Genomic DNA, 13,483 nt, shown 5'->3' with positions numbered 1-13,483 from the left:
ATATCTGCACAGGAAGATTAACTTTCCAGTTTTAGTATTGAATTATAGACACCCACCCACCCACACACACCCGAAAACACATGCACATCACTGACACCCTTTTTGTATTTTACGTTAGAAGTAGGGAATTAACTTGGAGGCTTGACCACATGGTGGCGCTGAGCTGCAAGACTCGTATTATCTGAAATGATCTGTTGTAAAAATTCTTAAAATTGATGTCTATCGATCGACCCCATGAAAAAACCTTCCAGCTAAACCACACTGGAGATTTTCCTAAGTACGACAGAGCATTTGCACGGGAAATGCTTCAAGTAACAAACTGAACAGGGAAAATCGGAAAATGAGAATCAGACAGATGAAATATTCACTTTGGGTTTCACCAAATGTGACAATATTTGCATATTTTTATACAATGCTGCAATATGAAATTCGGAGTCAAGTCTGTCAGATGAATTGCATTATCAACTTGGCATGAACTCTATACATCTCCAGCAATGGGAAATGAATTTACAGACAGGACTTTCTCTATCGTCCAAAAGATTGTAAAAAGTAACTGGACGATATCTTGGGGCACTGTCACCGTTCATCCCCCCGTGTCAATATTATCATCACCAGGTGGCATTTGTCTAGGCTCTGATAGTGAAAGTCGCCTTGGCTTTGTTGATCCTGCTTCAACAAGCCCTTCCGATGATAAAGTTAACGCAGCAGATCCTGATGAGGACCCCAATAACCGTCGAACAGGGGCATCAGCTGAAGATGATGCTGTGAGATTGTATGTGAAAATTCCCATAGGGTGGTGAAACTTGCAACTTGGACCAAACTTGCAGATGCCATAACGAGAGTAGAAGATGCATAAAGGTTCTCCCTGTCACGAACAAGACATTAGCTCCAACCAATAATTATAAAGTAAAAAATCAGAGTTGAAGTGCATATCTTTCAAGCATGTTTGAACAGAAAACAAAGTTGATACATTCCTGTGTGATCGATCATCTATAAACAAAAGTTGAGTTAAACGTGGGATGGAGAACTTGATTTATTATAAAAATAGGTTTTTAGGTTTTGATATGATTTATCAATAGTAGCCATGTATGGCTTGCTTCACATCAAAATTTTAAAAGCACTTTCTTCCCTTCCCATTTTCATTAGTTTTATTGTATGCCAAAATTTTACTCAATGTCAAAGCTTCCTTGTCAGTGGAAGCCACCTTCAAATCATGTAATTCTTGGACTTCTATATGACACAGTTAACAATTAGCTAATCCAACCACTACACCTCTCACTACAAAACAGTCCCTACCCTGTTGGTTTCCACCGATACAAAGAAAAACTTTTGCTCTAGGTGGAGCAGAATTGCAATTTATTCATATTGATTATATACTGAGCAGGAATCGGAACTGCATTTTGGTAAAAGAATTTGATTCTTTGGTTCATTACACACTATTAGGTCTGATTTGCTATCATTTTGTTTTTGAAATTCATGCAACATAATAACAGAATTAATGTGTTTTTATTCAAATTCTAGAATGCAGAGGTATTTTGGTAATTTCCAACTTTGCTGGAAAACTTGGAATATTGTAGCTCTAAGTTTTATTTTCTATTTAGCATTTATCTGTCCTAAAGTAACTAGTCTTATTAGGGATTTTCTATTCTAAACAGGATTACTATCTTCTTATATAGGAATCCAAGCCTTTCTTGGACTCCAAGTGCTAGGACTCTATACAAAGGAATGTAATTGTTCTATAAGGATTCAGCGTCAATGAAATAAAAATTTCCAGCAATTTTGTTTTTGTAACTACAAGCCACAATCTTACTTGGGTGTAATTCCCAAGAATCCAAGGTGTGAAGCTTAGTTTTTCCTCCTAAGCTCAGGTTTTGTTAAGTGCACTGCGCAAACTAAATGGGGATAATTAAATGCAAGTAAAACAGGGATGGAGGAAACTGAACTCACCGGACGTAAAGGCAGCCCTATTGCACTCAAGACACAGTCTGGAGCAGGAATTAGCCTCTCCCTTGGATGGTGGAATCTACAAACCGCACCAAACTTACAGTCTCCAGTCTTCATGTAAAACTGGCATTCAGGCTGACCAGGTCTCTCAGGAAAAACACTCTCTCTTTGCAAGGCATAAAATCCCATGGGGACAGAATCAGAGCGGTATGGAGAAAATGTCCCTTGAGACCCTGCATTGACTGATTCACTCTGGCGTGAGGTTCCATATATCTGACTGTTTCCTGTTTGTTGCTGACTCTCCGGAGATGATACCGACCCAACCTGACCCTGGAAAATAGTTCAACAAGCATGATACTCAACTCATGCACACAGAAAGCTTAGCAAGTGAATGTCAACTGCAGAACAAAAGAGCATTAATAAGAATTCATTATGCCCTTGATGCAGCTGTAAAAGCAGATGTCAGAGCCTCCTAAAAATTCACTGTTGGACCACAGCCCAAAATAACTCCAGAAACATTGGAAATATTCTAATCGCACCTAAACCAATCTTAGAGATCAAGATGATGTATTTGTTGGTCTCGTTCAAACTCCATATAGATGCCAAGATTTTCAGAGGATAATGCTAGTTAAGTAAATAGCTTAGTTTAAATGCACTAGCTAAAGATCGGTCACACTTTGGTGGAAACATTAACTGCCATTTCATTTTTCTCTTTGGAAATCTTGATACTTTCATATTTTGCAGCTATGGCTGGATATTTTAGAAACTTCCCTGCAATTTGTAATCCCAGAATGGTATTGTGCCATGCATTAAAATCCAAAATGGCAAGATTTCCTCTTGATGCAAAATAATCATGTGCCTGAAGGCATAGCAGACTGCCAGACACCTCTAAAATAACCAACATTAATTGCACACTCAAAGCTGGGGAACAAGCAATTGAACGCTCAATGCTGAGGGGTGTACAGAACTTAAGAGGAAAAAAAAAATTATTTGGAGGAGGCTAGATCAGAATATTTATAGGGGCCAATATGAAAAATATTCTAATTTTTCGAGGACTACAGTCAGCTTGGTAGGCATGGCACCCTCATGAAAGACGTAAACACCAGCCCTATGCACATGGAATATTGAAGAAAACAAACAAATTTATTTGGAGGCTAGACTAGAATATTATAGGGACCAATATGAAAAATATTCTGATTTTCAGGACTACAGTCAGCTTGGTAGGCTTGGCACCCTCTTGAATGACATAAACGCCAGCCCTATGCACATGAAATATTGAAATTTCACTCAATAAAGTTTCCTAAAGTTTTCAGCAACTCTGCCACAACATCTATCATAAAAAATACCAAAAACACCCACCTCCAAGTCCAAGATCACCATCACCCAAAACAAACACTAGTACCCTTTACCCCAAATAACCATAGTCACCCCATCACCATCACTAGTAATCATCACCAGCCAACCCCAATCAACTTTGACCAAGCTTCAGCTACAGACTCATCCCCTAATGCAACTAAGGGTAGCGGGTACTTACAAGTTCAGATGTCCCAGAAAATAAAATAACCAAAAATTTTAGCAAAACAGAAAATATTTGAACAAGGCTACTAAAAGATTTTCCCAATCACAGTTGAAAGCAAAGCTTGTTAATCACTATTTATATAAAACTAGCAAATTGTACAAAAAGCTGAGCGAATTTAATGTTTGAAAAGAAATACATGTACTAAAAAGATGTAAACGTGCAACATAAACAACTAAGTACTATGAGTGAAGTACCATTTTCTCATACACAAAAGACACGTTAATTAAATCAGCCAAAAAAAATAATAATAATCAGTGGAAACAGCTTGGATCCAAGATTTAAGACTTTGGTTGGGGGAAGACATTTCATTTGATATTTTGGTGGATTTGGTTTCTGATCGAGCTAATTGGCACTGGAGGATCCATAAAACCTATCCCAACCAGTTTGTGATTCTTTGTTGTTGTTGGGTACTAAAAAAAAGTACTTGACATGTTAAGAAACATCTCTTTCAACTTTCAGGGAAGAAACAAAAATTTCCTTCTTAGGAATGAAACTATTAAATTCGGAAGACAGGAACCAGATATATCATCTTTATGGAGGGAAAAAGCTTTCCATCCTTAAAGGGGATAAAATATGTTAAGGAAAAATCTTTAGAGACAGAATTATTAAGGGAGGGGAGAGCTGCCCTCATTGTGTGATCCAAGTCCAATAGCCTCCAAAGTAACCAAAAATTGTACTTGATTGTATTCTCTGACAAAAGACAAAGAGGAGCTTACACTGTATGCATTCCAGCCAGGGACTGATACGACTCCTTGAGGTAGAATCAAAGGTGTATAATTTGAAGGAGCTTGCCAGCGTGGGCTGGTAATAAAAGATGCTCTTGACCAGTTTGTTGCAAGTCCTCCTGGATAAGATTGCTGACCAGGGGTAGTTGGAGAATTGACAGTAGGGTAAACAGGAGAGCCACGCAAAGGAACCATCACATTAGTTGGTTGAGGATGATGAAATTTACAAGTGCTACCAAACTTGCACTGTCCTGTTCTTAAGTAATAAGCACACTCCATCTCATTCTGCAGGAAATAAAAGAATAGAGTGAAATGAAAAACAAAATGCATGTCATCTTAGGAAGCACACATACAATAAAGAAAAGGGGAGACAGGGAATGTGCAAGGCAATCTCATCCCACAAATGGACAAAGACATTACTTATTTCCACCAGAAACATTGCAGAATTGAATGAGAAAAACTTAAAACAAGCCGATCATTACATTCAGCAAAGGAGCCCTCAAACAATTTTCAACAAGAGATATTTCCCATTCGTTCCAAGAAGGCAATTGTACATAGATAGTGCAAAAATACAAAACTAATGGAAGGACTACAGAGCTTATTAAATTTGGAAATCTTGGAAGTAAATTCAATAAAATTGACAATAAGAGCACTCCATGTCATCCTAAACATTTCACTGGCTTTTCTCCACTCATATATATTCTTCATATCTTAGTTTGTTTTTACTCATGCAATTACCTTCTAATTTATTACCTTCATTCACTTATTTATTTCACTGAATGGGATGCGATGATTATATGTCAAAATCATATCTAAATAATTTTGTCAAAATTTTGTGCTTCTCATCAGTTACATGCTCCATAATATTTATTGCATACGCCTATCATTTAATGATAGTGTCCTAACGTTTTCAAGATATAAAATGTATGAATTTGAGTCCTGGCTTTTTTCTGTCCACAACATAGAAAGGAAATCAAGAAAGACTGACAATAAGTGAATATTACTGACCAATTTTTTCATGTGTTATCCATTATCCTTCATTCGAGAAACTTTCTCAAAGAGTTGTGGCAGGGGAAACACATTAAAGAAACATCCTAATTATCATATAAGAAAATGGAAATAAAATTTGGAAACTGCGGATGACATGCCAAAGTAGTAAAATGCCAGCACAGAAAGCTGATGATGCACTTAAGTTATTTTTAAAGAAACCAAAAACTAACCTATGCAAGTCTTCATCAACAAAGGCGTTTTCTACTCTAGAATAAGTTGTAATGATAGGTTTCTTAGTAAAAAAGTTTGAATTTCAGTCTTGGGTTATTTTTTAAGTGGGGGCAGAATTCTAATTTCTCATATTCCTTCAAATTAGGGTTATTTTAGAAAATTGCAGAATTAATTGAAGGTTTAGTCTTATTTAGGAATTTGATGTCTTAGTCTTCAATACTTTATTCCTGTTTAGTTTCTTTCCTAGTCAAGTAAAGATTAGTAATCCTAGTCTATTAAAGAGTCTTAAATCTCTACAGATAGAGATGCTATGTTTTAATTTTCAACAGAGTTGAGTTATGAAATAAATTGAGTATTCATATCAATTTGAAGGCTGAGAACCTATGGTTTCTTTTCCTTTTCTCTGTTCTTCAATTTTCTGGTAACTCTTCTCTTTCTGACTTTCTATTCTGCTGCTACAGTGTGGTGAATTTCACAGCCCAGTTTCTCCTTATTTCTTCCTGAACAAGTTCTATTCTACACTAATTCGAAGAATAAAAAAACCTAGCTCACCACAAAGACAAATCCTTTGTAAAACATACATCTCAAACCTGTCCTACATCAAAAGCCTTCACAAGTCTCCATGCCTTTTCAAACAGTTCTACTCAGAGCATCGTCAACAAGAGTGAAAGAAATGGAGATAGCAGATCAATAAAAAAAAGTACTTAACTGAGTTAAAAAAATAAAGATCCATACCAGTCGAAGTGGATAGCCCAGAATATTTAAAGACACTCTTCCAGAAACCCCAGCCTTGTCTCTAGGGTGATGAAACTTGCATGTGGCTCCAAACTTGCAAGTTCCAGTCTTCAAGTAGTACTGGAAAACAATTAAAGTGTTAAAGTGTAGCATTAGTTTTAGAAACCAAAAATTACAAGAAAAGGAAATTGCCAAAATCCTTAGATTGAGTTATAGGATACCAGAAAAAGAATCAGAGGTGGCATTAAACAGGATAGAAGACTTTAGGAAGAAAAGGAAAGAAGACCCAAAGTAGGAGAGAAGGGTGAAACCATCAAGAATTCTAGCAGAGAGAAGAGAGAAACAAATCTTGATATCCAAAACACAGAATTAGAGTTTTTGGTCATTTAGAAAACACCAAGAACCCAAACTACACCCTCTAACCATTAGGGGCGTGACTTGGTAAACTCAAAAACAAAAATCACCTCTACTAGATAGAAAATAAAAGGAACTTCTAATTAACACCAAAGTCCTCAAATGATTAGATGAGAACAACTAAAAATTCCAAGTGATCAAATAGAAAATATCAAAAAGGAGAGTAGTAATCCTAAAGTTTTTTTTTTTTTTTTTTTTGTTTCACCATCATCATATAAGAACTATGAACTAGAACTTCAAGCACCACAAGCTGAATTTAACTTGTTCCTCAAACTTCTGTCTCTCATGCCGAAAAATGGTGGAATCATGGATTTTCAATTACCTGAACAACTCAATACTCAGAGTAAAGTGTAAATCCTTATAAATATATGATGCAGACAACAAAAGAAGCAAAATAAATGTCTCAAGGGTATTTATGTAACTTCCTGATTTAACGGAAAATCTGGAAAGTCCTCTAGGTCTAGGTTTTATTTCTGTTTAGTATTTTATTTTATTATTCTTAAGGTTGTTATGTTTTCCTATTCTACATAGGAATTGTTATGCTGGTTTAGAATATAAGTCCTTGTTGGATTTAAGACTACTAAATCTCTAAAAATAAGAATGTAGTTTCAATATTTTGATGGCAATAATTTCCACCAACTTGCTTTGATTATGTGACTCAATCTCCCATAGGTGTGACCCTTTAAAGAGCCCTAGATGTCAAGCTTAGGTTTTCTATCCTAATGGTGAGACCTAAAATTCCTAATAGCGTGACTCTAGCATACAAACCCCTTCATTTAGCCTTAAGACACCCATCAATAGTCGCTAACAACATCTCATGCATACCTAAAACCCTACAACAATTACCTATCACGGATTCAGCCTGAAGTCTCCTAAAACACTGCTCAAAGCCATGAAGAACACCTGAAACTTGGATCCCTAACAGCCCCAAAGCTGTCCTGCATCACTATCAGTATGTAGAGGACTGAGGTCTCCAATTATACAAGAATTAACAAATATCAACTCAATCATCAATATCATTTTTGGTCTTTCATTGTGATTGTTGGAAATTAATACATCATTATTGCGATGGCCCATGAACAAGGTGTAATGCTAAAAGTAGAAATTATGAAAGCATAAAGGAAAAGAAGAGAACCAGTTGATCTTCTTTACTTCCATACAATTTCGGCCCATCAACATTTCTAATTCTCTAATTTCTGTCCAATACATTATCTAACAAATATCACTTAGGAGATGTCCCATGAACATGGTGTGAAACTCAAAGTACACATAATGAATCATAAAGCAAATGGAGAGGACCAGTTAATCTTTTTTACTTCCATACAATTACAGGTCATGCATTTCTAATTCTCTAATTTCTGTCCATCACATTACGTCACATCACTTGGGAGATGTCCAACAATTAGCAGGCATTCCCGTAATATTTTTGAACCTTCCAATAGACATTAACTTCAGCTAACCATATCTTTCCAGCTAACTTATGAAGGAAAAATATGTCATGAAAAAGTCTTTAATGGTGGGATAAGACCATTCTAACAGATCAAAGTGCCAGATAGGTCAAGAGCCAGACAGGGACCCAGCCAGGTCATTTGTAAAAGAGAATGCTTCAAAATCAACTAGAATACTTACATTCATATTGAACCATTGGAATAAACTACTACACAGTAAACAGTCAAAGAATTAAACTTTCTATGCAGACACTTCAAAGTCCCAAACTTGACCGACCAATTCCCCAAAACACAATCAAACAACTAGAAAACCAGATGATCTCAGAAAACAGCACAGGTTAGGTAAATGAGCTTCATTTAACAAATGGATAACAAAAAGCTCGTAAACATAAATCAGAAGAATTTAGAACCATAAAATTGAGAAGCTAAATATCTGTGTGACAAATGTCATCTCTCAAGGTCTAATGGAAAATCTAATCCTTGAAACAAACACAGGATACAGGTTTCACCACTGCAAATACACATGAAAAGCTGCAAAAAAAGAAATTTCATGTCCACATTTACCATTAATGACAAAAATTCAAGAACATGTGAGGAAATGGGGGATTACACCTAATGAATGCTTCAAAGGATTCACAACAGAATAGTCTGAATTGATGAAAGTTTCTCTGGAAAGAAAGGCAAAGACAATTTCGTATTGGCCAGTCTCTCAAATCTGCAATTACAATAGGCATAATGATAACTATATTGAACGAGCTCTCCCAGACAGCTAGTTTCTATGAAGAGAGGACTAAAGATTACTAGATAGTAGTTTTCCATTGAATCCCTCACTCTTCTAGCTTCTCTGGACCCTGACAGAAATTCTGGCTCCAGTTGCATTAATTTTGCAGTGATTATCTTAACTTTGATTTAATTACTGTCCCTCCTCTATGGTCATTATCTCATTCTCATATTCCATCAACATGACACATGGTTAATGTTTCAAAACGAGCAATTCAAAAACTCAAAATGCACCCATTTGGTTCTCACCAAATTTAAAGGTAATTACTTTTCATAAGACATTAAGAGCGATGTAAATCAGAATGTTCAGAACATTCCCTTCTCAATACACAAATCCAGAGCTTCTATCTATATGTTTCATTCCTATTTTAAGGGGACCACATTACTACCTTGTCCTGAAAAGATTTACCATATCATTGACAGATATTCTCAAGCATGATCCACATGGAGGCCTATTAATTTATTTAAAGTGAAGATAAGATCTCATCTATGCAGTGATAAAAATAAACAAAAATAAATAAATAAATAAACAATAAAAGAAGATTGGCAGTGGGAAAATTGTCATTATCAGGTTCTGGTAATACATGTGTTGCCATCTGCGGAAAGTGCACACATTCAGTTTCTGCGGTTGCAAATTTGAAACAATCCATTCATTGCAATATAAATTATCTGAACATTGTTTAAGAAAATCATTTAAATAAATGTCAAAAATAAATATTAGTATTTTACCAGGAGCACATGTCCTTCTAGCATTTCACTTGGATAAATGCAATATTATCAGAGAAACTTTGTTTCAAGTCAAAATAAGAAAACTATATAATGGAAATAATGTGGTAGGAATCAGATCAATTCCCTTATTCTTTACAATAATAAAAAGGAACGCAACAATTTTCCAATATTAATTCCTCTTGGTAAAATAAGCGACATAGTTCATGACTAGTAAATTTGTAAAAATGAAGCCCACATAAAGCAAGCTAAGGAACAAACCTGGCATTCTGGTTGTCCTATTCTTTCCGGGAATTCTCCCTTCATCCTGGCCGCTGCAATAGCCTAGAATTCAACAAGTCTTAGTTCAACATATAAATCCAAGAGATTTTTTTTTTAAACAAGGAAACATGAAAATTAAAACTGCTAAGTGAAAATGAGCATGCCAAAACTTGAATTGCAATTTTGCTACTCCATGCAAGACAGCGTTTACATTCCAAATATATGCATACAAGAAAACATTTTTCGATACAAAAGCATCCCTCATTCCTACGTTCTACCATATCATTATTGGATATGTCTGCATTCAGTCAAACAAAAAACACATGCATGGCCATATGTGCGGATGTGTGATAGACTGACAGGGGAAAAGCAAATAAATATGCACCAAAGGAGAACTGAAAGTTCAGAAAGCTTTCTTCAGGATATTGGGTATACTTCCCTGATTTAAAACAACTCAATAGGTGAGTTCAATGCATTTTGCTTGGACTTACTAGTAAATTAGTTTTTAGAAACATTATTTGATAATAGACACAATGAAAATCAGCATATAAGAACAGTTAAGTACATATAGTTGATTATGTTCAATTGTAAACCAAATAGCAACATATGCAATAGTTTTGTAGCATTTCTATAACAATAAGACAGAAACCACAATCTGCCAAGACTCGGGTGCTCAGTTCAACTGCGTTCATTGATTCTAGATAAGAATCTAATTGAAAATGTGGTAATATTACTGTAGTTTTTGTGATCCGAGAACACTGCAGCTCATACCAGCTTCCGATTAGGAGGATGATTAAATCGGCAGGTAGGCCCAAATCTACAGAGGCCTGTTCTTATGTAATAAGAACAATCCGGCTCTCCGGGACGCTCGGGATACGGCCCAGCTTCCATTGTCTCACTTGATCTCAGGTTCATTTGCCATATTGCATCTGAAATGAAACTGGACAGGTGAGGTCAAACATCTATGAGAAATCTTCGCCAAACAGAAACAAAGAATAATTTCCCGATATTCATTTTCTCCATGATCTCCAATAAGGATCTCTCCAAATCCTGTTTTCCCTGTCTGTATATATGCAGAGTTGCTCGAATCAGAAAGTAAAGGGTATAAAATGAAGAAAAAAAAAGTGAAGCTTGTACACGGCATAATACTTGAGATTTTGCATAATAATGAAGGGGCAGCAAGAAGCTAAATATTTCATGCAAAAATCGTGGGTTAATTTTACAAACACCAGTTCGAATGTTAGATTCTTGGACAGTTAAAAACAATTGTTGCTTTTCATTACATTTACATGCAAAACATTAAACAGAAGGCAAGACAGTGTTAGAGCGCTTGAAACAGAGGCTAAAATTCTGACCCATCAGCCGACAAAAACCAAAATTCGTATAACTTAAGACAAACGAGCTGGAACTGAACAAATTCAGACACGATCAAACAAAATTTACGACAGAGGAAGGGTAAAACAGAGAATTCTCAGCATTTCTTCCATTAATTTCCAATGACCATCACCAAACCAAAGACAACAAACAAACCAGGAAATTCAATGTTTATTTACTACTTTATTATCATAAAAGACAGCACAGAGATAGATAGAGAAGCAACATGTGAACCTTCGCTTAAAGACGGTGACAGAGAAGTTTCCTCCGTCACAGCTGGTAGACCACCAACACCACGAGACATCGGGATTCCGGCATCAAAATCCATTTCTTACTCTGATCATTCTCTCTATACTACCGAATTCTCAGTTTTCCATTCTCTTCCGGAATTCCCATTCCAACAGGAAAACCAAGAATTTGTGTTTTTTATGTTCTTTCAATTTTATTAGTGAGAGAGTGGGGGGGGAGGGGGGTGAGTATTTTTTTATTATTATTTATTTTTTGCTTAGAGAGAGAGAAAGAGAGAAAAAGGGCGTAGTGTCCTCCTCTCCACAAAAACTCAAGGGAGAATAAAAACCAACCAACCAACCATCCAAGACCAGACACCCCTCCCTTTCTTTCTCGCCTTTTCTTTTTCTTTTTTCCTTTTCTTTTTTCTTTCTTTTTAACCCGCGTTTTATATTTCTTTTTTCTTTTTTTTTAATCACTGAAAACGAACGGCTCTCACAGATTCTCTCGTCCGTGTAAAATGTCTTCTACTCTCTTCATCTTAGCGCCACGTTATGGTGTCTTGGCCCCAAGTCTTTCTTTATTCATTTCCCTATGCCATGGCTGCTTTTCCACGCTTCATGTCAATGCTGATGATATACATGCCAAAGTTACAAATTAGCCCCCGAACTCCATGGTTATTTGACATATTACTCACCAGCGGTTAAAATCTTTCTAATTTCTCCTCTTTGCCCCCATCAACTTCCTTCCCCTAAAATTAATTTTATAGAAATTCTCCATTATTATTTTGTATTTATTTATAACTTAGTTCTTCATTCGATTTTAAGTTCTTTTATATTTTCTTTCCCTTTTTTATATAAATAAGAAATAGCAAGGAGGTGGATAGATGGGAAATCTCAATGAAGTACAAAGCAATTTATTGAATAAAAACCACTAAATTCAGTATGGAAACCATTTGTTTTTCTTCATGCTACATAATTTACCCAAATGACCATCGACAAATTTATTTGAGTACAAAAAAAATAATTAAGAAAAAAGAGTACTCATTCGGGCATCTAACCCTTTTAATACAATTAAGATTCATTTCTTTTGAAAATTCAAATTTCATGATGGTTAGAAAAAAATATTAAAGTCATGTGGAAATTAATGATATCTTTAATAATGAAGGGACTAAACTATAGAATAAGATTCACTAACATATGTTAAATAGTTTTGTTTAGATTTATTAAATCTTTCATTAAAGAATTTTATAGGATATCTTTTTAAACTCAAAACACCGACAATACCACATCCAAAGTACTAAAACAACCTTAAAAACTTATTAAAGTTAGGATGGTATAGAACAAATGATTTACTTATCCTTAACTTAATTCTCCTTAAAGCCTTAATAGTTAAATTCATCCATTTAAACTCTATCTTCTCAAATAATTAATTTATAATTAAGAGCAATAATTATACTAATTTTTTTTTTTATGAATTTTTTATAAAAAGTAGTTAATTCATAGAAAATACATGACTCACTATCGGACTAATGTATAACTATAGCCTTTTAAAAGGGTTAGTTGACCTCTACGTAATAGGTTCCTGCTAATATATGAATTAGGCAAATCAAGAATTACTAGATGCTATCATAACATTTTAACTTATTTCATTCAAAAATAAAAAATCAATACTTATTAATATTTTAGTTCAATAAAAAGAGATGAAGTACAAATAAAAATGATTAATTATTAATAAAAGAATTTGAAACAAAGAAATGCTTTAGGATTAGAGCTAAGTAATTAATATTTGAAAGTGCATTTTTATCAAGGTTTTATATCATTATTTTGCACCTGAAGTATCAATAACTCCTTAACTAAAATATGTTTTAAAATAACATATCAAATAATATAAGATACCTTTAATTTCTGGTAAATGTTTATTTTAAATGCAGGCCTATCACATAAATGAAAGGATTGACCGATGAGTTTAAGAACTGAAATTAAAAGGACAAAGAGATTGCCAAACTTAGAAAAGAGATGTCGGTGCAGTCCAAAGTGGAACACTGT

General features: G+C 34.9%; 1 protein-coding gene across 1 annotated transcript; it reads right to left on the bottom strand.

Moving 5' to 3' along the window:
- Positions 1-336: 336 nt before the first annotated feature.
- On the bottom strand, positions 337-11,836 carry LOC105118176 (zinc finger CCCH domain-containing protein ZFN-like). The gene is made up of 7 exons (XM_011016069.1): positions 11,442-11,836; positions 10,605-10,762; positions 9,834-9,896; positions 6,205-6,324; positions 4,240-4,533; positions 1,948-2,274; positions 337-865 (listed from the first exon to the last, which is right to left on the bottom strand). Exons 1-7 carry the CDS (start codon positions 11,533-11,535, stop codon positions 584-586), a joined length of 1,338 nt encoding a protein of 445 aa, XP_011014371.1. The 5' UTR covers positions 11,536-11,836; the 3' UTR covers positions 337-583.
- Between the last annotated feature and the right edge of the window lie 1,647 nt (positions 11,837-13,483).

Source organism: Populus euphratica, unplaced genomic scaffold (genome assembly GCF_000495115.2).
Source record: "Populus euphratica unplaced genomic scaffold, PopEup_1.0 scaffold1769.1, whole genome shotgun sequence".
Classification (NCBI taxonomy): domain Eukaryota; kingdom Viridiplantae; phylum Streptophyta; class Magnoliopsida; order Malpighiales; family Salicaceae; genus Populus; species Populus euphratica.
This window is presented reverse-complemented; position numbering and strand designations above follow the sequence as displayed.